The following is a 23,773-nucleotide window of genomic DNA, read 5'->3' as shown; positions in this document are numbered from 1 at the left end:
GGGGGGGGGGGGGGGGGGGGGAAATGCCCTGGGCAACTTTGCAACTTTGTGATCTTTGTTGTTCTGCAGAACTTTTGTAGCCTAGCTCAAATGAAATTCAGCACTAATATTTTTGGCTTTTTTAGTTTTCCCTCTATTTGTATTGCTAGCGTAGCCTGAATGTTCACAATAAAATTACTTGTCAGTAAAATTACTTGTTTATGCAGATGCCAGTGTGTAAGATGAAATAACAAAAAGCTCTTACATAGAAAAACCTTAATCTTAAATACTGGAGAAATGGTGAGAATTCCTTCTGAGATTTGACCAGAAAGGTGAACTCTACTTCTGACAACTCCATGTGTGTTCTCATACTTAAGTTTCTAGTGTAGTTGGGAGCTACACTAAGATGACCAAGCAAACAGCGTGGTTGTGGTGTTTTTAAAGTATTTTATAAAAAAGAGAAAAAAAGTATCAGTAAGCGATGCATCTTCTGAAGAGGTTTGAGCTCTAGGTAACTGGGATATGCTCCATGAAAACAAAGGAGATATTTAAATCCAAGGTTTTAAAGCATTGATGATACAATAGCTGTCAGTGACTTATTATGGACTAATTACCACTGCCATGATCAAGCCAATAAGCAGCGATTTTTTTCCTGTATAACTGTACTGGATTAACATACCAAATTAAAAAAAGTCTCGTAACTCACTTCTCAATAAAACACTTCACTGCCAAACAATTGTGTCTTCTATGACAGTTCCATCTCATTCTCTGTACAACTCTGTCCTTAGACTAGGCCAAGAAAACATTCATAAAAACAAAAAGACAAGTTGTGATAGAAATAAAAGGTTGATTTCAAAGAAAACCATTTGAAGATGTCAAAAATACTCTGACCTATCTAAATTACTATGGTAAGGAAGAGAGTCCTGTAAGCTGTACGAGAAAAATTATTTTTATAACTGTTTGGACCCTTAAAAGAACAATGCTTCATTTAAAAAAGACTGTTTGCAATCTTGTGACCTACATAAATAGGTCAAAAAGAGTGTTGGTGGAAGTCTGCACTCTGTTGGTGAGATACAGAGATATACACAGATATATGGTATCATAATCCTTCAACCCAGTGTAAGAGGTAGGAAAACTGCACAGCTTTTACCCTTCATGAAAATTTGGAGAGAGGTTAGCTGTGGAGAGACTGTTAGGGAGGTAAATATACCACTAGCCCTTCAGGTATGACAAATTAATTGGCAGTGATATGCAGTATCACAGTAGCAGACATTTTTTCTAAAAATCACACAGTAGGAAAAACTGTCACAGAAAGAAAATGCAAGGAGACAGTGTTCTGTATTTCCTGACAGGGAAAGAACTTTTAAAAACAATTCATTAATGCGTAAGGAAAAATAAGCTCGTAATACTGTACAGGAAGAAGTTAAAAGATAGGAAGTTTTGAAGGATATGCTGGCTAGCTTTTGTACTCAGATAACCCCCAAAAAAGAATCCTTATCCTCAGAAAATCAACCAGACTGCTCTTTGCTGACCCAGCTATCGTATGTTAAAGAAATCAAAAGCAGAAGGCACTGTGACAACTCAGGCAAGATCTCTAATGAAGGATGGTGCTCAAATTGCTTACTGTGATTGACCAAACTGTTTCCTAAATCGCATAATATTTAACAGGAAATGCTGCAAAGAGAAGCCTAGGGTTGTTCTGCTAAGGTTTTACATGAATAATGGCAACATAAACGTGAGCAGAGACAGCAATTAAACAGCAAGCATTAATAACCACAACGAATACAGTGAAAAGCATGTGGGAGAAACAAAGTGCACAGTCAGTTGGACTGAGATTCTACATGACACAAATTAGATGAGAGAGCGCTTGTTTCTCAGGCACTGTAGATGAGGAAAAAACCAGAATGTGTTCTGAATTAAGCAGGAACATAAGTAGTCTGATGTGTGGTATACTTCCTCTTTGCTGAGAGCAAAGGCCATCAGTCAAGGACTACAGAAATGATCAGCAGTATTATGAGCCAAAATTTAACCTAACTTAAATAGAAGTAAAACCTACAGGATGGCTTTTGACTTTAATCTTATCAATACAGTTAATTAGAAATATTGGAATTTTATCTTTTGTCTTGTACACGTTGCATCACAACGAATACTCTTTTTGGCAGCCAGTTACAACTTCGAGAAAAGATTACAAGTTTCAGGCAGCACCACTTTCTCCTGAAAATTCCAGATAACATCTGTTCTTAATTCACAGAATAAGCTGGAAGAAAGAGGACACTGAAGAACAGACAGACCGTTCTTATAAGTTACTTAAGTAGATGGTATTGAGTAATTTTTGGCTCCTTTCCCCACATCAAAGAATGTAATACTTTGTACTACTGCCAAAGTATAGGGATTACTACCATGAAGTAAGACTTTCACAAAGATAAAGCTGAAAAGGGAAGATGAATAAAAGAAACAATTGGAGAACCTGGACAAAGGTGAAAGAGTGAAAAAGTGCATTTTTTGCTACCTTTTCTAAAATAAGTACATTACTGATTGCAGGGGTCTGGTAATTTCAGATGTATACAAAGTAGTTCAGAAATGAAAATTACTTGAACAGCCTACTATGAATGAAAACAGGTGCTACAAACCCACACATCTCATTACCTCCCCTGTGGCTGTGGTTGAAGAATATCCAGCAGAAGCTGCTTCACTTCACTAGGGGACATCTGGTATAAGTCCTTTGCTGGCATATCCCCAGCACGGATTTTCAACTCATACTTCATAGCATGGATAATCCATCTGAAGTAAAGGGAAGAATACATCTATTAATTAAATATGAAGTTTCCAAAGATGAAAATTAGTCAATCATAAGAATTCCACATGATCCTGCTATTTGGCTGTCATGACATGAATAAAATATCAAACAGTTTACCACTCTTAACTGTATTGTGCAATTTACTCAGATTTTGTGTTTGTTTGCAGTATGATACAAACTGAAAGGGATAATCCACAGATTTTTAAGAAATGGGTTGTGAAGCATGCTTTTCATAGGGAAGGTATATTTGATCACATATTCCCTTATGTCCCATGTTCATTAAGACAAACATTCACCTGCCTTTTGATGTTAAAATTCCTACTCAAAATTATGCTCTGACAGTATACGCATTTCACTGACGAGTTTTTTAAAAAAATTAAAATGTAAAACCATATAATTTTTACAAAGTCTTCAGGGCTTACTTATAGTTTTAAGCCTTTGAAACTCCTTTTTGTAGTCTCTGCACTTTTCTTTCTTATGCTACTCTCTTGAAAAGATTTGATTAAACTAAAATATGACTACAGTGAAAATTTTTCAGCCTTAGGTATTCTGATCGGCAGAACTTTGCAAATTATTGAAGGAAAATGCTGAATTTTATTCTGCACATTATATAAAAACAGTGCTACAGCCTCTAATATAATTTCAAAGATGAAATAATGTATAGATACATCCGAAGCAAGATAACAGCATGCAGCTCAGTCTCTTACCATCTATGTTGCTTCAGTTCAAGTAGTTATTACTATCAAAAGGGAAAAGAAATTTAACTAGTGTTTTCTTCAAACAGTCCATTGTATAACACCTGATCAAGTCTGGGTTACATCAAAGACCCTTGCTCTGTTTATCAGAAAAAGCAGAGTATTCCTGAGAGTTACCTTGTTATCAGTACAGCCACATTCCACAGGCATTAAATTATTTAGCCTACAAGGTACAGAATACTTTTTGTTTATGTAAGTCAAGTTACAGTCTTCTGAAGGATTCTCAGTAACTACACAGAATTCTGAGGTGTTAGGCCAGCTGATTCAGTGTTGCTTTAAATTTGAAGTTTCTAGAACCATTCATTGAAGGTGCAAGATACAAGAGAGTATTAGGAAATATTATATTATCCAGAACACGCGACTTTTATTTTACTTTAGTGGGTGAATAGTGTCCTTCTCTTGTTACTCAGATCAACAAATACAACTGGTTTAGGCATCAGTTCTTTTTTCACTGATGACTCAAATGTATCTGTGTGGAAGTCATTCACCAGTTATTTTCTCTTCGCAGTGGCCCACAAAACATAGTTGAGAGTGGACCTCCTACCAAACTCTCCACTGATAAAACGTAGGTAGAATTCAGTTGGTTGGAGGTTTTTACAGTAATAGGGCTGTCAGGAACTTGATGTATTTCAACATGAAACCCTCAAAACAAATCAATAACAAGACACTAAATCAAATTATTATCAAACTGGAATGGTGTTTCCGCAAGAAGGTTAATTTTGCTCACTGGAGTGGGTGATAACACTGAAATAAAGGAAATTGAATCTTTAGTATTAGCCTTGGAAGAAAGAAAAAAAAACAAACCTGTAAAAAGGACTAGCTACAGAGAATGAGAAAAGGGAGGAAAAAGGAGTAACATGGATCTGTACAGGGTACAGAAAATGTATTTAAGTGCAAAAGGATAGATGTCCTTGTAGTTAAATGTAATACAGGTGATTTGAAAAGTTTTTGGTTTTATGATGACTGGAACGTACTGCTAAAGTAGAAGCATGAATCTTGTGTGCTAGAAAAATGACTGCTGGTATCTAATTCCAGTGCTGAAATGCTATACTTTCTCTATGAAAAAAATATGGAAGATGGAACACTTAAGTTCTAAATTTAAAGCATGCTTACTAATTCTGTAAATCTCAGTCAGCACCTGGCCTCTTCAAAGTAGTACTTATTCAAATGCATCTTTCTCTTCCTAAATGTGAAAATATAATTAATTTCTGTAGACAGCAATGTAAATGCAGATACCACAGAATATAACACTCCAGTACAGACTATTTTTAGGTCACCTTACCAAAGGCCTAAATACAACAAAATCCAGTAGGTAAATGGTTTTAAACTTGATTCAGGTTTGTGGTTCCTAATTTATGTATAACTTAACCTAACTTGTTTAGTATAGAATTGGACAACTATGTAGCTGATGAACAGTCAGGAAGTGTTGAACTGCAGAAGCTTTTATTACCCAAAGTCTCCATTACAGACAACACTCTAAAAGAACAAGCTATCTTTTTAGGCAGATCATTGTGCTGAAACTCTGAAAAGAAATAGTTTAAGTACCTTGAAACACTGTTTCCAAGGGATTTGTTGCTCATAGTTGCCAGACTTTTAAGACTGGTTTAGACAATATATTGTGAGCTGCGCACTTACTAGAAACCAGAGAATGCAACTAGAAGCATGTTGATCTGGAGGAGAACTGTGTGGTTTCAGAAGGGAATCAAATTCATGCTGCATGTTTCCTAGATTATTACATTTATGCAGGCTCTACCCTTCACCCATTTTCCCCAAACCTACGTGACATAGGTGACTGACTGCTCAAGTGAGCAAAATGCTTTTAAAGGCCTCATACATAGGAGCCTTAATCCTAGACTACACTTTCCTCTCCTTCCTCAAGTCCTGAAAGTGTCTGACAGTAAAAGCTCTTACTGTCCTCTCTACCTCTTGATTCTTCCCTCCCTGACAGTACAGCACATCCCTCACCTCCAGCCATGTCCCTCTAACCTGCCCAATAGGTGGGCAGGCAGCAGCACACCCTGTGTGCATCTACATTACCTGTGGGACACTAAAGGAAGAACCAACACTTGGTTTGGTTTGATTCATTATGCTTCTAGGACTATGTCCACATCACATGTTTACTGGTAATGAAATTCATGCTAGTTACCAGCCTTAAGCATGCACAGCTACACTTCTACCTACTGCTTGATAAAAATATTTCTGTAGAGGTTGCCTTGCTGCCCATGCACGGAGAGCAAACTGTGAACAGACTTCGTATCCACTCTGCAACCAGGAAACTAGATGGCATCCAGTGTGTTCTGTGTCTGCTGCCACATAGGAAACTGTCTCAGAAGCATCACTTCTGTGCTTACTTTATTATTTCAGGTAAGGATATGAGGCCAGTTGCAATCTAAAACAGAACCCCTTCAACCCACTGCATTGCTAATGGAGACTCACGTGTCTATGCCAGAGCTACACAGAGTCTGGCTGGCCTGCTGGCCCCTGCCTCCTTGGCCACTACATGAGCCAGGCAGAACATTCTGCCTGTTGGCTGCTGGCAGGACAGGGTGACCTGGAGGCAGCACACTTGCTGATGATGATTTGCTGTACAGAATGCATCTAACCCCACTACAATGATTTTGGTTTTAAAGTTCAAACGTGATGAGGATCAAGCTTTGGAAAATCCTATAGTTTACTGTATTAGCTGTAAGCTATTAGAAGGACTGCCCTTCCTCCGCTTTACGCTGTCAAATTGAAGCATACAAGTTTTGCTGCATCATCTTACATAAAGCATATTTTCAATGTAGCAACAATCTCTGTTGAAGTACGTACATTGCCCTGCAATACAAGTAGTAAGAACAATAGATACCCAATCCGTATCTTCAGCATGCCACTGAAAAGTTCAGGTGAATTTGAGATGATCCAGCCAATATGTATGACAAGTTCCTGCTGAACTACAGCTTCTCTTTCATCTTGCAAATTACATTTTTCATAAATGATGTTCTTAATCACTGCTGGGGATAAGGGATTAGAAATAACTTCTTCTTCTTGGCCAAAAGCTCCAAGCGTCACCTACAGTATATTGAAAACAATTCAGAAGATATGGACAGAAATAAAAGCACCAAAGAAGCAATTCAGAAATGAAACTTCATGAACTCTGTTTCTCTTGTTAAAATTTCATAATACTAAAATAATTTTATGTCAATGACTGTTAAGTTGGATGCTATTAAAACAGCAAAATTTACTAAAGACCCCAGTAAATATGGAATATATTTTTCCAAAAGAAAATAAAAATACGACTACTTTGGTTTCAAAACTGGCTGTATAATCATGACTGTACACTACATTTAGATAGTCTTTCATTTCTGACATGTCAGCTGTGGAGTTCACTTAAAATTCAAAATTTATAGTTTTGTTTTCTTAATTCTAATAGCATCCTAAAAGTTACAGACTTCATTTTAAGAAAATATATTGCTGGTACTGGATTGTTTAACCAAATAAAAGGAATTTTGTTCAAATTTTGATTTGCTTTTAATCCATGGTCAGTAAAACACAGCAATACTAGATTTTCTCATATAATAGCGATTATTATTATAAAGGCATCAATGAAGCCAAGTTATGTTAAAAACTTGAAAATAAACAGCTACAAATCATGCTGCATGTAGATGCAGCTTCCCCTATAGCTATGTAGCGCTAGAAGAACATACCCAGATCTGAGTCTGGAGTAAAACAAAGATAAACCTGTCATAGTAGTATTTCATACAGGTAAGTATACACATATACATTTTAAAACAAGAATACATAATATTCTATCACTGTTATTTGGAAACAGCTCTTCATGAACTTAATTATTGTGCTGGGATTAAAAAAGAAAAAGTCTTTAGGAAAGGAAGAAACAGATGATTAAAATTTAACATAAAACTAAAATCCTAAAAGACGTTTTGCTCAATCGCCACCCATCCATTGTCTTATGCTCAGTTACAGAGAGAGTGGCTACATCTTCACTAAAAAGAAGCTTTATGACTTGACTCCATCTACTTTCATGAAATAAGGGTGCAGATATATAAAATCTAAGGAGTTATGTAAATCAAGCCTTTTCCCTTCTTATCTAGACACTGACCTGTCATTTCAGTATTATTCTGTTATTAAATATATTTATTACCCCATCGTATAGGCAAGTATTAAATATATCTTTATTTTCTCTGGATTTTTCTTCCTCAGTGAAGATTTTTTTAAGCCACTGGATACTTTTAAAAGAAGCAGAGGCCCTCAGAATTACAGAGCCAATTTATTTAGTTTCTCTGTTATCATTCCTTAATACATTTCTGAGGAGTAAAAACTTACCTGCTTGCCCTGAACTAAAACATTAGTAATAGATGGTGCAAGGCTGTCCACTAGTTTACCTAAAAGACTTGCTGCGAAGCGCACAACAGACCTGAGGGCAGAAAACAGAGCAATCCCACTGCATATCAAAACCTAGTTTAATGAATTCATATATAAGCTTGAAGTCTGCTACAGCAGAGATCTCAAAACTAATTCAATAAATACATACATTATTTATAAAGTGGAATTTGGATCAGATTTCATGTAATCCTCCATGGATTTTCATTTTTTAGTCTAGATACAGGTTAATGGATCAAAAATAAATTTAGTTAGAACTCATTAAACTACCAGCTCCACAAAAAGCTTTTCGTTCTTTTCTCCGTATCATCTTGAAAACAGACAGGTAAGAGATGCCAGCTTCTCTTTTGTGACATTTCCATCATTTTGGAATATAAGCCTATTTAAAGAAGAGTTAGAAAGATTCTGCAACAGGAAGTACAACATGTAACACCAAGACTGGTTTTCCATGCTGAGGTAATATTTCACATGTGTAATATGAAAAGAGCAACTTGTGTAAACTGCTAGGTTAAAAACTAGCTGTAATTTCTAAGAATTTTTCTTTTTTAAATCCAGTTGATGGTTAAAGATATAAATACTTTTGATAATAATTTTCTGACAGAATACAAACCTAACAGACCTGTATTTGAGCTTTTCTAGCACGGGCTTTGAGGCTGCTAAGAATCATTTATCCACAGAGATAATGAACGAGTTGTAATATTCTGTAGTGTTAGTAAAAAATTCAAACAGTTGTGTTGATTCCTGTGAAAACTGCTATGCACTTCTTAAGATCAAGAGCAAAGCATTTAAAAAAAATGCATTAGCCAATACTATCAAAATGCAAATAAGCAACAATCAAAAAAAAAAAAATCTCATGGAGCTCCATTTCAGATTTCTGGCCACTTTACCTGTTTCCCATGTACCAGTAAAGTAGTAATATGTGGGGTTATAGAAGAAGAAAATTTCTGTGCAAATGCAGCACTGTAGCGCAACACCAACCTATATGTATGTCACATGGCAATCATGGAAGAGAAATGAAAAACAGTTTACATATTTTTTTAAAAAATAATTTTGATTTTTATTCTTCACAAAAAATACCACCAAGGTATTTCAGTTCTACCTTATTATTGGCAAAGGCCCATTTTACTGTATGAACAGACTAAAATGAAAAATAGTTTTTATATTTACAGCCTCACCTGTTAGGAATAGTTTAACAGAGTGAGAGAACAGAATTCAGGACAGGCTCAAATAATTTCTTTGATAAAATAAAATGAAATTTCTAGTGATCTTCAGGGCAAAGAAATTAATAAACAACAATAAAATACCAACCTACTTGTTGAAACCTCATAAAGTTATTGTGACAGTCAGGCTCAAAACAAATTATTTTGGGGCCACAAACAAACTGTAAGTGCACCAAGTTAAGTGATTTATATTTGATCACCAGCATTGCTACAGAAAGCTATTGATAATATTTTATCATGCTCTGGAAGAAGTAAGAACATTAGTATTCTTATTATTTGAATTTAACGAGAACTGTACACTGGCAATAGCACTCATAGCCAGTTATTACTCTTTATATTTTAGAAGGTAACAGTAAGAAAATACTTCTTAATTTTTGTAAAAGCACTACAGACCAGATCTTCAGCTGCAATGAACCAACACAATTTTGTCAGTAAAGCTGTCTTTTTTTTCTTCCCACCTTTAAGTGTGTAAGGATCAGGCTTGATTTTCTATGAACACATTGCGAAAAAAATATTGGTGTAAAACAAAAGAAACATGATATATGCATACAAACCAGAGCTTTTTGCTGCCAGCTCTTCTATAGATTCTTTCAATATGCTCAGCAACAGTACCTAAATGCATTTAAAAAAAACCAAACACACACATGAACAAAGCACAAGCAAAAAAGATACACAGGTTTTTATTTAATAAGGTAATTTGATGGTATCAGTCAATTCTGAATCAGCTTTAGCAAATCACTTAACTGTTGTGCTTAACATCTAAATTTAGATGCAATCAAGTCCTCTATCATCCAGTTGTAAGTTATGCAAGAAGCCCAACCAAATTTCAGCTACATATGCTGCTCATGCTATAAAGAGACCTACGATACCTCTTATTTTTGCAATATAATGGGGAAAATTAATCTATGTATGCATTCTGCCTATAAAAGTACATCCCCATTGTAAGGTACATCCTCCAACTGCAGATTATGTTTTGGATCCAGGATGTAAATACTCTCTGAGCTGCATTGCCTCTTTGTTGAGCTAAACCAGGGAAGTCTTGTGCTTGGCAGTATAGTTCGCTGAAGTGGTGTCATGTTTGGACCAAGTTTGTAACAGTTGATATTCAAGACATGAGTTGTTTTCAACTTTGTATATGAACAATAGATCACCTGGTTAATCATGTGGGACAAGACTTTCATTTTACAGGAAGTTGGGAGAGTATGAAAAGAGAGGATCTTTCGCTGCTTTGCAGCTCTGCCCTCAATAACCACAGAGGTGCCCACAGAGATACTCAAGTGACATGTGAGCTGGCTTTGGTAATCAGGTGCACTACAGCACTACTCTTGTGAAGCTAATTATCACTGTTACAAAGTACATCAGGGGATATTGGACAGACATGTAAGACATATTACTGATGAACTACTCTCCTCCAAGCTGATTTTCTGTGTGCCCAAACCAAAGAGAACATTTCATGAAGTGTTACATATTAAAGTAGCATCATGCTGTACAGACATGACCTAAAAAAGAGAGGGCAGGAACTGGAAACAGCATTGCTTCTAAGTCAAAGTAGCTAGCCCAGGATTCAGAGAAGGTATGAAGTACATGAATTACACTAATCAGAACAATAGATACCATTCTTTTGTCAGCCCACAGTTGACTGTAGTGCATCAACTCGCTATACAAATATCTCTTCAACTGCGTAGGGGTCAAGTGGAGACCATTATGTTAAAAGTGGTGAACAAACCTTCCATTATTTAGATTTCACTTAGCATATAGATTTTTAAACTCTTGGATGGAATGGCAGTGTTTTTCATGCCAGGCACTTATGGGTGAACAGTAAGTTCATCTATAACAACAGCAGTGGCAGTTGACTCACAAAATCATAGCCTGTGCCTGTCAGCTGGAACACCCAAGGTTCTTCAGCTTTTATTTTTAGATATATGTTTTATTGATTGTGTGATTCTTTAATGTCAGTCTCAGTAATCTCCAGCCGTAGGAGGACAGGAACTTTTAGTCAGTGACTCAGACTGTTTAATGCAAGGTGCATATTAAAAAGGTTATCATCATCTACTGTTTCATATGGGATAGCACAAAAAGGTCTATACAAGTTAGCTCTGAACAGTCAGAGGCACAACAGCACTTTTTTTGACCAATATGGTTTCAAGAGATTTTAAGTTCATCATCATAATCTAATGGTCAAAAGTGTTTATGCTCGGCTTGCAGAGGTTAGTAAGTCTGCCTCAAGTTGTTTCCAGATCAAAGGAGGACACAATCTAAAAAGGACTAAAGAGCGCTACTGAGGCTCTCAAAGCCTGACAACAGTACAGGCAATAGTGGCAAAAAAGCCTTCTTCAGAGGCTACAGTGTGCCTAAGGCTGAGATTCCAACCATCACTTTGGATTCACACTGTATTTCAACAATGCATTATGTATCAGCCAATAAATTTTATTCCACTCTACATTATCTTCCATGACATTTTTAATATAGCAATAGGGATATAATGTATATTTATGTCAAAATGACAACTTTCCATCAAAAGAACCAGCTGTTCTATATCAAAATTATGAAGCAGGGCTCTGTAACATGAGGTGGTAACTTACATTGCTCAGTGAATAACTAAGAGAATATTATTTGATCTTAGCATTCCTCTTTTTCGGAGTAGCGTTCATACATACAAAGGCAGCTAATAAGCAATCTTAAAAAAAAACCCCAAAACACCAACAAAAAAACCCAACTCAAAACCCCCCACCAAACCTTGCAGCACAAAAGCCACAAGCCTCAGTAGCCTCTTCTAAATTATTTCACATGAATTTAAATCCTGTGGTCTAATACAAAGCCGTAATACAAAATTAGAGTAAGCTCCATAGATATACTGAATTCAAGTCTGCATAAAAGTAAAATAAATATTAGTAGAAAGCTACACACATTTTTGACTGTTACAGACGCACAAACTTGTCTTTAGTTTCGAGTTTTCCATATAAAGTCAAATCCTCTGTTTTTTACATCTATGTGTTCAAACTTACAATCAGATACAGCACCAGCCTATAAACAATCTAAAAGAGTTCATATATTTAGCAGCTCATTCCCCAGTTCATTTCCTCATCCATGCTATGAATTTGCCTGTTCTATTTAATGAAGAAATTACTTTAAATGGCAAAGAAAACAGCTACACTACTGCTTGCGTGCATGGCCATTATTCATGCTCATTATAATCAAACATACAGCCAGTTCCTGAAATACTAAGGATAGTCAAATGAAAGAAGCTCTTACCCTCCTTGGTGATAAAATTCGGTCCTTCCCTTTTAAGCAATATACTCAAGAGTAATGCTTGACTTGCTAGGCAATTGCAGTCCTTAAAAAAAAAAAAAACCAAACAGCAACAACATAATCACAAATAGCCTTCAGATTTTCAGTGAAGCAAACCCAGAAGAGCTATTAAAAACTTCAAGTGAAACTAAAGGCCCTTTTTTATTTTTTTAATTAAAGAAAAAAATCTACAAATTTTGTTTTTAAGGGGACTTCACAACTCTTTCATATCCTATGTATGCTGTATCCTTACCACTGCTGCTTGCAGAGGCTTCCCCATGATTCAAGTTAAGTTGTAATAATTCAGATTCAGAAAAGTTTCCTAATTTTATTTTCTTGGGTCCTGTTATTTACAGCAGAAGTGCTTGTAAAGACACAGGGAACCAAGCAGAATACTTCATGTGTTCCTGTTGAACACTGGATCTAGAAATAGTCACTGGTAGTTTTCTTCTTGATACGGGAAAAATGCCAGATTGGAACTTTCCTTTGGTATTATTAAGAAATCACCACTCTATCAGAGTGAATACCAACTGTTGAAGTCTTCTGAATTTTAAGTCTAGCAATAAAATATCTATTCATAAGACACATGACAAATGGATCCCCTTCTAGCTGGTCATTTATTACCAGAAGATAGCTTGGGTAGATGGGAGAAATGGAAGCCGGCAGTTACAGCATGAAGGGCCAGAAAGTTCTGTGATGTTAAGATAAAGGACTGTCAAGAGGAAGATTCTTCAGGTACGAAGAGGAACATCAGACATTTTATATTACTAGCTGTTACTGACATTGAACCATGACACTAATCATGTTGATTTAAGTAGACTGCTGTTAAAAAGAATACTGGCACATAATTTTTAATTTAATGAGAATGAAGATACACTGTATTTTTATCAAGTTTTCTTACATTCAGTTTCTGTAGGATCTCATATGTTGACTTGTTTTTCCAGTCATTAATATTTACATCTGGTTGCTGCTCCAGTTCAGAAGCATTTGGAGTACTAGACTGTCTCTTGACTTTTGAATGTTTTGGAAGATCCAACTCCTCCAAACTCTTAAATACAGGAGGCCTGAAAAATAAGTGTTTCATTCCTTCATAGCTCAGAAAATGTTTTAACTATCAAATACTTCATCGTTATTATTTACACATAGCCTTACTCTTCTGTTTCAGTGATTCTTAGGAAGTCAAGTTGTTCAACAACTGCTCCAGATATTAATGTCTGAAATGAAAAATTGAAAAAATTAAAAAATATGCAGAAATGTATGTAACTACATAGTTGTCTTTTGGCCTCAATATGTGGCAGGTGGTTTCCATTGAGAAAGTAGTTTCTTTATCTACAGTTCCAAGTATCTTTACACTTTCAGAGTATTTTTCCTTTCTTAAAATCTCACTTAAGACAGCAGAAGTGTCTCAGTGCTGCTGGCTCTTTTTTGCTGGCATTCTGCTGTTCTTTTGCCTGCTATGTACAACTTAAACAAGCAATGTCCAGCCCCACCTCCAAAAACAGGTCTGACGAAAACACCCGAGATCAAGGATTTGCATTCCTCAGAGGCCTGCATGATACCCGTGTTCCAGACCATAATGCTTGTTATTTCAGGGATTGCTGAAGGATGGTTTTCCTGTCACTCAGTGATGTTTCAGGAAAAGACAACATAACAGCATTTCCTACTCTGTAGTCAAATTATCCAACTTAATCCAAGCATCCCTGCCTGAAGTTTGCACATCAAATGCAGCTTACAAAACCTTCTCTCTCAGAATATTACATACCTGAAAATCAATGTTGCATTTATCTGATGCAGCCGTCATGATTCATTCACTACAAATTTATATGAATTTCCTATTTATATACTATCAGAGGAAATGAATTGTACTATAGCATTTTTAAGACTGCTTTTTGATGGTTCTCATTAGTTAAATAAAACAGTGTGTATTGTGAACTTTTAAATTCCATTTTCACTGTACACAAGTTGCAGTAAAATATTGATCTGTTACACTGTGAGATGACTGAATATAAAAAACCTGCTTTGCTTTTATTGCTAGTGTCATTCATCCTTTGACTTGCATAAACTCATGACAATGAAGGTGAAAATCAAAAAAGAGCTACAAGTCGTCTAAGCATACACATTTTAAATGAAATTAGATTTTGTATATTTTACAGGAAAAAAGAGCATTCACCCAGTGAGACACACATTCTATCTCTAGGCACGTTTAATGTACGCATCTAAATGAAGCAGCTGAATACAACTCTCAAAGATTAAAGGTATATTTTGTTGGAATAGATGAATTATTTAAGAAAATGCCATGAATTAGACATGTCCCTTGTTCTTTTCCCAAATCCTCCCCATAAAACGACTGTTTCCAAAACGTGACAACTGTGCAGTAAAATTGAGAGATTCTAATTAACCTGATGAAGCAATCATACCATATTCCACCAGTAAATGCACTGATCACAAACATCTACTGCTGGCCTTAAAGCCAAATGAACATTTGTTTGTAGTTTTACCATGCACTCTTTTTAATGGATAACAAATACAGCAAAGATCAGTGACTGTCAACATCTTAAACACTTTGAAACTACTAATTACTTTTCTAAACAAAAGAATCTTTCCAGAAGGTCAATGAGTATGGAAGGGGAAGTTCACTCCCTGATGACTGTAACAATAAGGACACATTATGTAGATTGAGAAATTTCTCGTTTGATAATACAGCAGTTTAATCAATGCAAGGCAAGAAAGTAATTGCAGTTAAATTAAAAAAAGAAAAAAAAAGTCAAACCCAATAACAAACACTAGACAAATGAACGGTTTCCCATGGACAGTAATGGCATTTGCTATAGAAAAAGTCAATGGTAACAGGAGAGACTACATGACCTACATGTGACCAGTAGAAATATATAAATATTTTAAATATTACAAGTATCTCTTAAACTGTTATAGTATTTAATTTACAAATGAGCCAGCTCTTCTACAAATTCATGATTTTCTAGGGAACAAGAAATTATAACTGTGTCTTCGGTCTTCTCTCTTACAAAAAGAATGGTTCTTAACAGGTGTAAACTAAGATTAACTAGCACATACAAGTATCTAAAACCAGCACCTGACTAAGTAATTTTCACACTTTAATGAAGTAATGTACCTGCTTTAAGATTAATTCAAACAGCAAAGATGTTAAAACTAGATCTTAGTTCTTGTAAGCATTTTAATCTATGAGGCACTTGACACACACACACACGCGCGCGCGCGCACACCCCCACACCCCCTTTGTTGAATCTAATCAGAAGAAATCCCCCAACGCTTGATATCGTGGATTTATCCTTTGGTGGTAATTTCACAAGATTGCTGAACATAAAAAAAACCCTTCTCCTTTCTGAAAATCCTCAGTGATGACTATCACTTTCAAAAGACTCATCAAAAGAAATTAAAATATACCCATAATTCTTTAGAGATCTAACAAAAACTGTACCAAATGTCTTGGGTCTTGGCTCCTTAAATTTATGATACTAAGCACAATACTTAGAAGTCACATGAAAAACAAAAGCAAAGAATACACATACCAATACCAGAATGTAAGAACACAACATTCAGGAAAAACATCATACCTGTACTCTGTCAACATGAACTTTTACTCCTCCAACAATTCCCTTTCGGAAGGCTGCCAACATGTCTAATATTGGATTGAATCTGCTCCCTCTGAAATTTGAAACGGAATTCCATTAATCTTACAATTAGGTAAATACCACACTGCAAATGATGCTTTTATCTCTCTTTACCTTATATTGTCTTCACGGATAAGTACAACAAACAGTGGACGACCATGCATTTTCCAATTCTGCTTAATGAACTGCAGTGCATTCTAGGTAAGAAACAATATATTAGTCAGCCTCGCCCCCCAAAAAAACACACACACAATGTACCAGAATACATAAGATATTAGAAGGCTATCTTAAAATAACACCATGGAAAAAAACAACAGTCAGAAAACCCCTTAGCTAATAAAACACTAACAGACTTCTTCAATAAATGTAAGATGCTTTCAAGCATTGCTATTTCACAAGTTTTCTGAAAATACTCCTAGTTAGTATATATTGATCACAGGCTAAACCACTAGACAGACTGTGGTACACTGAGCTACATGTAATGACCTAGTAAGTACGCATGGGAATCCAGGACTTGAATCACAGGCCCTAGCATGGAATAACCAGTACCACTACCTATGCACTGGAAGTAGCTGCTCAAGCACAGGGGACTTGACAGGTAAGCTTCATGCTGCTGCCTGCCTTAAAGCTAGGGAAAGAAGGCAATTTTTAATATTTGTGCAAAGTCAAGTAATACTTCCTCCAGGTCAGGCTTTCATATTTCCCTTAATCAGACCAGTCTCATTCATCTTTCCAGCCAAGAACATTTATTTTCCCAAAGAAACAAGTAATAATTTGCTCACTGCACTACAGCATTCCCAATCACTTTTGGGTGATTTTTTTTGTCAGATAGAAATACTCACTAGAACTCATACTGGGCTGACAGGATATTCATCTCAATACACTTTCCAGTATAAACTGCAAATTTATTTTTGTATTAGAAGAATACACACTATACAGAGTTCTCCTTTCAGTCTTCTATTTCATCAAATTTCAAAGTTTATTCTTCTACAGAGTCTACTTTTGTCAGGTTCTCAAAGGAGAAGTTACAGATAAATACCTTAATGTCATCAATCAACATCATAACATCCTGAGACATGTAGAAATCACTTAGATCAAAAATGATCGAGTAGCAAACTACAGTCTTTCCCAGTATTCGATAAATCTGTTGAGAGAGAAAGCTTCCATCAATCTTTTCTTTCAAATATTTGAAGCACTGAAGTAGCTAAGAAGGAAAAAAGGTATTTTGAAACTATCAAAGTAATAATCAATGTAGAATAGTCGACTTAAAAAATAAGATAAAAGCTACATATCTAATTTTAGGTACTCTGGTTTTTAATAGGTATGCAGATCTGCATTCTATTTCAGTTAAAACAGTTCATCACCATTCAGCCTGTTTTGGCCAAGTACTACTGTAACTGGGTGTCTAGGAAACTTAGTTTAATAGTAAGACAGAGCATGCACATTCAAAATAACAATACACATTACAAGGACTTTAAGATATATGCATAAAAGAAAATTCTATTTCAATTCTATTCAGAATCATTCAATGTTTATCTGAAATATACATCAGTAATAAGAATAATAATATAAACATTTCTTGCAACAACCTTTGATGTTCCAAGGCATCCTATAGGCCTGTCTGGTCTTCCAGATAATCCCAATTTGTCATTGACTCCCAAATGGAAGTAAGCCTGTGAGAAAGAATGATAAAAACTGAGGGAAATCTAGATGTAAGCCTTCTTGATGCTCCTACTGGGTCCCCATAGAAAGCATCCTGCTCTCTAAATCAGTCATACACTCCAGTGTAACTCGCATCACTTCTGGCAGACCAGTACTCTGCTGTAGATGTGGTGTAACAGTTTCCCTTCCCGCCAAATAATAGTTTTGGGAGGTTGAAGGATTTTCACCTTACTCATGAACGTGAAAATACAGTTAATACTGGTTTACATTAAAAGAGAGATGTCTTCATTAAGCAGGACTGCTGGGTAGGTTATGGTTATGACACAGGGGTGCAACTTCAGGCTTTGGCAAAGCACCAGAGTCCTCCCTATCTGCATAGTTTCAAAATTCAACTAAAACTTCTTGTTTCCTATATTAGAAAATGTATTATATTAATATATATTAACTCCTATATTATTTTTACCTTCTTACTCCTATTCCTTTTCTAGTCTATATAATTAAAATATTTTTCAAATCCTCAAATTGCTCATTGAAATTATTTTTTTAAAGGACCATTTGCATTTATTGTCTGGCCAATTTTGCCTTCTGTAATGCTTTTCCAATGTGGATACAAAGGTAAAGCAGTATTACAGGAACTCTTTAAAGATCTTTATTCTAATTTTAGTAAAGGCTTGCAAAATTAGCGCATCAACAACACAAGCAAGAGGAAATTATCTCATTATTCATTGCTTATTTCTTTTTTGAGTTAAATTATGTATGCCTAGTATTACTTCAAATGATATAATTTTGTAAATCTCGCATATTAAAGACAACCTTCATTTATTATAGTGTATGAGAATAAAACCATAAAAAACAACCAAGCTCTGAGCAAGGCAGTATAAATGTTATCAGTTAAACCAGACTATGAAAGGTGTCATTTATTCCTTATCTGGGCTGTTTTACATAAGGAACCCAACATTACTAAAACTTCAGAACACTCAAATTCAGAACATTTTCCTAAGCTCAATCTTTCTTTATGTTATAGGAAGATAATTCAGAAGCAATTGAAAGTGAACATTTGAACAAATACTACACTCAATAGCTTTTTACCGCTGTCAGCTTGGGGACCTCCTGATACTGCCTATGCTTCTGCTTTAATACCAAGAACTATTTAAAAAAGAAAATAAACAAAATCACCTACATCACCTGTTCATCCAGAGTAAGTAATTGTATTCAAGTAGGAAAGGAATGGAGATATCACAACATTAACAGCTTTAAATAACCCATCTATACATGACAAAACCAAAAGAATGTTGAACCCCTTTTTGTAATAAATAATGGAGATCAGAAGAATGGCAGTAGACGTTATAATTTAACACGAAAAAGACTTCATTTTGCCAGAATGTAAAACATAAAATGAGTTCTTAACAAAAATAGAACTCTAGTAGTATTGTAATATTGTCTCTTTCCTCAAAGACTCTTTAGCTTGAGGCCTCATGTTCTTCTACAGTCTACTAAAGCAGTTTCATCTTCTAGCTGTTACAATCAAAGTGTTAGTTCAGATTCAGCAGCACAGTATCTGAACAGAAGTACAGTTTCATGCAAATCCAGCTGCCTCAAGCGGGTTTTTTTCTGGATTCAAATGCCCTTCAAATCTGGAATGTTAAAGCTGCTAATAGCAAGAAACGGCTGTGAAAGCAGGCTGGACTGTTGTGTTGATTTATGAGAGTGAACCAAATTACAGCGGTCTTTCACACCATCTGTTTCTGTCTTCTTTTATGTGCTATCAGTCTATGCCTGTGGAGTATTCTGCTATTCTCCTGTACTATATTTCCACTACATATATACTTTTCTTCTATATATTGCATGCATCTTGTCCCATTTTCCTGTTTTCCGCTTCTTCCTCTTTTCATTCCCTGCCCAAGACTTTGTGGATCTGTTTACATGACCCCAGTCCTACTTTCAATCCCTAATTTTCCTGAATCAACATTTTCCCCTCATCCATTTGTTTCTTTTATGCTACTTTTTCTGACACACGCTTGTCTAGAGATTTAAACTGCTATCATGTACCACTAGACCAGTTCAAAAGTTTATAATTAAACACGACTGAGAACTATGGCATTGGAATAGCAAATATTGAGAACCATGTTCAAAGAGGTAATTGTTTCACCATTAGCTTCCCCTCCCCACAAAGGATGACAAATACTACCAGGGTTTTTTGTTTGTTTACTTTTTGGTTTGTATTGGATTTTTTCATGAGGTCAAACCTCAGTTCTCATAATGCCCCAAAACCTTCATTACTTCAACTTCACAGCTATAGCATACCCTTTTCTAGAAGTCCACTAAGAGGTTTTCCATCAGGCAATTTAATAGTTTCATGACATTCGTTTTGGAAGTGAATTTTCATGAGCCAGATGTACCTACCCATCATCAGCATAAAGAAAATGTCAGAATTGCCCAATGTCTCACCAGCTTTTGAAAATTAATTCCTATCACAGAAGCTGTCATAGCTAGGAATTTAATTAATAATAATAAAATATAATGAAGGTCTCATCTTTTTGTCAGGAAGACCAATGAAATGATGAATGACTGAAGAGACACAATATAAACTTTTGTAGTAAATTTATGGAGTATCTATTTGTTAAACAAAAATTTCAATTACAGAATTTCAGGACAAATACAGTCAGAGAGAATCCATTTTCAAATAATTTATCATTGTCATAGTCTCTTATATTTAAATGTATTTCCAGGACAAACAGCAGTGCTTGAAGCACATATAAGACTAAAAATGACTGAATAAAAAAGAGGATGCTGAATTGGACCAGTATGGGCTGTAGATGTCATTTACTTTCAACTGCTGGCTTCACAAGGCATTGACAGTTACCTGAACAGATGCATCTAAGATGACATCATCAGTGAGGCTCAGTACAGATAAGGGCAAAAAGGGCCAGACTTTTTAAGTGAAAGGATATGGCACTCTGTTAGGAGACTACTTGCCTGTATAGAACAAGGAAACCCTGAAGTGCTCACAGAGAATGAAAGGGATTCTGAAGACATCCTACATCCCAGTAATTTTTGACTGTAGATTTTTAAATGTGCTGAATTAAAGAGGTAAACCAGAAAGGTTTAAACACCAAACCTCCTGGATATGGTCACCACAAGAGACTCCTAAAAAAAGTTACAGAAGACCATAAAACGCCTGTTATAGGGGCTACGCTCTGAAATGATATGATGGTTTGTGCCCACTGTCTTAATCCATTTCTTTGACTATTGCTCACTTACTTGTTTCTCCATCAAGATTCACTTAGTCTACTGTGCTATTAATATTATTGAAATTTTATTATTTGTTCATTATTCTTTGAAAGTCGCTTTGGTGATAAGCCTAAGCAGACAACACAGAGAACTGGGCTTTGGTGTTTCAGTGAAAGCTCTCAGCATGTATAACTGACCAGTGTCAGCAAATCTTGCAACTGAATTAAAAAACCCCAGAAGGTAGATAATTAGCTTAAGGAGATACGAGTCTAATAGTTGATATAAATTCCTATTTTTATAAAAGAAATGTATATATAGATAAGTAATTTTAAACACGGAATTCCTTACTTTGACAAGTTCTTTTTGAGCCCATATCTGAATTGGTTCCACCTGCTGGGGGGTCTGAGTTTGGATTCCATATGTGTTCAGAAAAACTTGTAGGCTACAAATGAAATAACGACAAATTTAATGACAAATCACCAAATAGCCTTAGTTTTAACAATTATTTAGCAGCAGATACACAAGTAGCAGTATTATATTCTACACTTCCTTGAATACCTTTAGCAAATTTAAGATGTCTATTCTTCAACACTTCCCTAATTTATACATTCTTAATAAAAGAAAATACATACCGCTGACTTTCTGCTATCAGGGCCACGTGTACTACCACATCATTTTCTAAAGGACCCTAGAAAATAATGAAAAACTATTTATTAGCATTGCTAAATATTTTGTTAGATATAGCATGAATAGGGCAAATGTCTATTTGAACAATTCACGAGTATGACAGACATCCCTGTTTGCATTGCTGCTTCTTACTGTGTGAACAAATTGAAAGAACAACATGGGACTAAAACTTGTAAATCTCAAAACAATGGGAGGACTGTCCTAGCAATAATACTTTGCAAGATGCATTTTGAAGAAAAAATAATGCATAGGTTTCTGGTAACCATTTCCACTGTTTGGTTTGGTTTGTTGTGGGGTTTTTTATATTTAAAAACAAAGCACACAGGAAAAACCTTTTGCTTCATACAAAAATTTAGAATTTATACAATCAAAGTATTTCCTTTATGCTTGATATAACATACTGTTTTAATACACATTTTTGTAAAGAGTGAAATAACTCAGCTATTTGGATAACCAGTAATATTCACTCTAAAATAATGAACAGATGATTTCAACATTTTATTTTGAAATATTTTAATCAGACATCTACTCTTTACAGTTATATGAAAGATATATTATATTTTACAGGAGATAACAGCATTTCCTTGCATTCTTTATAACCCAGATACTTCATGTTTGAAATAAATACTAGTATTTTACATAAGGAAACCATGCAACTATGAATGAATACAACATGCCGGGTGAAATTACTGACTCGACTCCCTGGGTCTCAAAATGGCAATTCACCTTTCTTTTCACTGCCAGTATGCATTACTAGCTAAAAAATGAGACATCTGAGCTACTACTTGTTCATTTTTCCTCTATCACTCAAAAAATCAAGAGAGCTAAAAAAAGGATTTTGTATTTTAGAGCTCCTTTCATTCCTAAAATGCTTTTTGTCTAGAAACCACCAGAACATGCATGACAAAGGTAAAACACATCTTCCATCAACTGATTTATACAAAAACACAGCATTTTCTGTGAAGATAGATGGATAGACATACTGATTTAGAACAAAAAGTTTGGAGTGAATGCTTGTTTGTTCTTACATTTTTGAGCCTTGATATCAAGTTAGATCTTAGATTTGCAGAAGAAATTCTTGATAACATTTTCCTAAAAGTCTATCAGCACTACATTTCAGTTAAATATTTTGGAGCTTTTGCCACATGAAATAAGTTTGTGATGCAAGTACGTGCAGAAAGAGACAAGATTAAGAAGTCAGAAGTTCAAGTGACATTGAAAGATTTTCCTCCTCAGAATAAGGTGATCTATCAACTGCCTTTATAAAAACAGTAAGAAAACTCAAACCAATTATCTACTATAACCAATGCATTATGTTTATAAAACAAAAAGCGAAGACACCCCAACGCACCCACCCCCCAAAAATGAGACAACCCCCTCCAAGACTGTATTAATAAATAGACAGCCTGTGACCTAATTTGGGGAGTAGTCTTCAAGTTAAGGCTCAACTTAATTATTACTGTATTAATGACAAACTGAGTTGGACTGCGTAACCATAGACTGTAAGCTGTACCTAAATCTGTGTATTCTGCATCCCCACTGAGGTACGTCCTTCTCTGATACCAATACTAATGCCTCTCATACACAGACGTACCCCGTGGCATGAGTCATTTACAGCAGCCAGTAAGTGGTGGTTGTAACATGGGTCATAACCAAGCAAACGCATGTGCAGCACAACTGGCACAACACAAAACCTGTGTTAAAAACAGCTAGACTTTGAAAAGTATTTGGGAAAAATGTAACTATAATTAATGTTCCAGCAATCCTGCAGATGTACAGCAAACAAAGTTATTTTCATTGTCATTTAATATGTCAAGGCCTGGAGGATCACAATTAGTGGTCTAGAAAAACACAGCTCAAAATAACAGATACAATACTCATGAAAAAGTATGTCACTCTTTTCAGTAATGATTGTGATATATACTGTTTGCTATATATTTTTAAAAAACGTGGAAAAAGAAACTTCTAAATATTCCACTAAAATCCTGTTGTTTATTTTACAAGTTCAATTTTACACGTTCAATTTCACATTTGTCTAATAACACAAGCTAAGGTGTTGTTCACACAACATCAATCACTGCCTCTCCAAGACACCACAACAGACACCCCATCCCACCCCCCCCC

General features: G+C 35.4%; 1 protein-coding gene across 4 annotated transcripts in view; it reads right to left on the bottom strand.

The window, feature by feature from the left end:
* Positions 1-23,773, bottom strand: part of PHKB (phosphorylase kinase regulatory subunit beta) — an 85,499-nt gene that overhangs the window by 9,727 nt on the left and 51,999 nt on the right. For 3 of the 4 annotated variants that reach the window (XM_026856590.1, XM_026856591.1, XM_026856593.1), the window contains 13 exons: positions 21,595-21,650; positions 21,311-21,404; positions 17,659-17,742; positions 17,109-17,213; positions 16,184-16,266; positions 16,013-16,103; positions 13,572-13,633; positions 13,321-13,483; positions 12,384-12,465; positions 9,686-9,743; positions 7,855-7,945; positions 6,380-6,582; positions 2,626-2,760 (listed from right to left, as the gene is read on the bottom strand). In XM_026856590.1, coding sequence (XP_026712391.1) covers positions 2,626-2,760; positions 6,380-6,582; positions 7,855-7,945; positions 9,686-9,743; positions 12,384-12,465; positions 13,321-13,483; positions 13,572-13,633; positions 16,013-16,103; positions 16,184-16,266; positions 17,109-17,213; positions 17,659-17,742; positions 21,311-21,404; positions 21,595-21,650 — 1,307 coding nt within the window. Of the gene's footprint in view, positions 1-2,625; positions 2,761-6,379; positions 6,583-7,854; positions 7,946-8,798; positions 8,890-9,685; positions 9,744-12,383; positions 12,466-13,320; positions 13,484-13,571; positions 13,634-16,012; positions 16,104-16,183; positions 16,267-17,108; positions 17,214-17,658; positions 17,743-21,310; positions 21,405-21,594; positions 21,651-23,773 lie in introns of all 4 variants that reach the window. The other variant, XM_026856592.1, reaches the window with a different exon arrangement.

The sequence above is a fragment of the Athene cunicularia genome (genome assembly GCF_003259725.1).
Source record: "Athene cunicularia isolate RWA chromosome 11 unlocalized genomic scaffold, athCun1 chr11_part1, whole genome shotgun sequence".
In the NCBI taxonomy this organism is placed as follows: Eukaryota; Metazoa; Chordata; class Aves; order Strigiformes; family Strigidae; genus Athene; species Athene cunicularia.
Note: the sequence above shows the minus strand (reverse complement) of the source record. Positions and strands in the feature narration are given on the sequence as shown.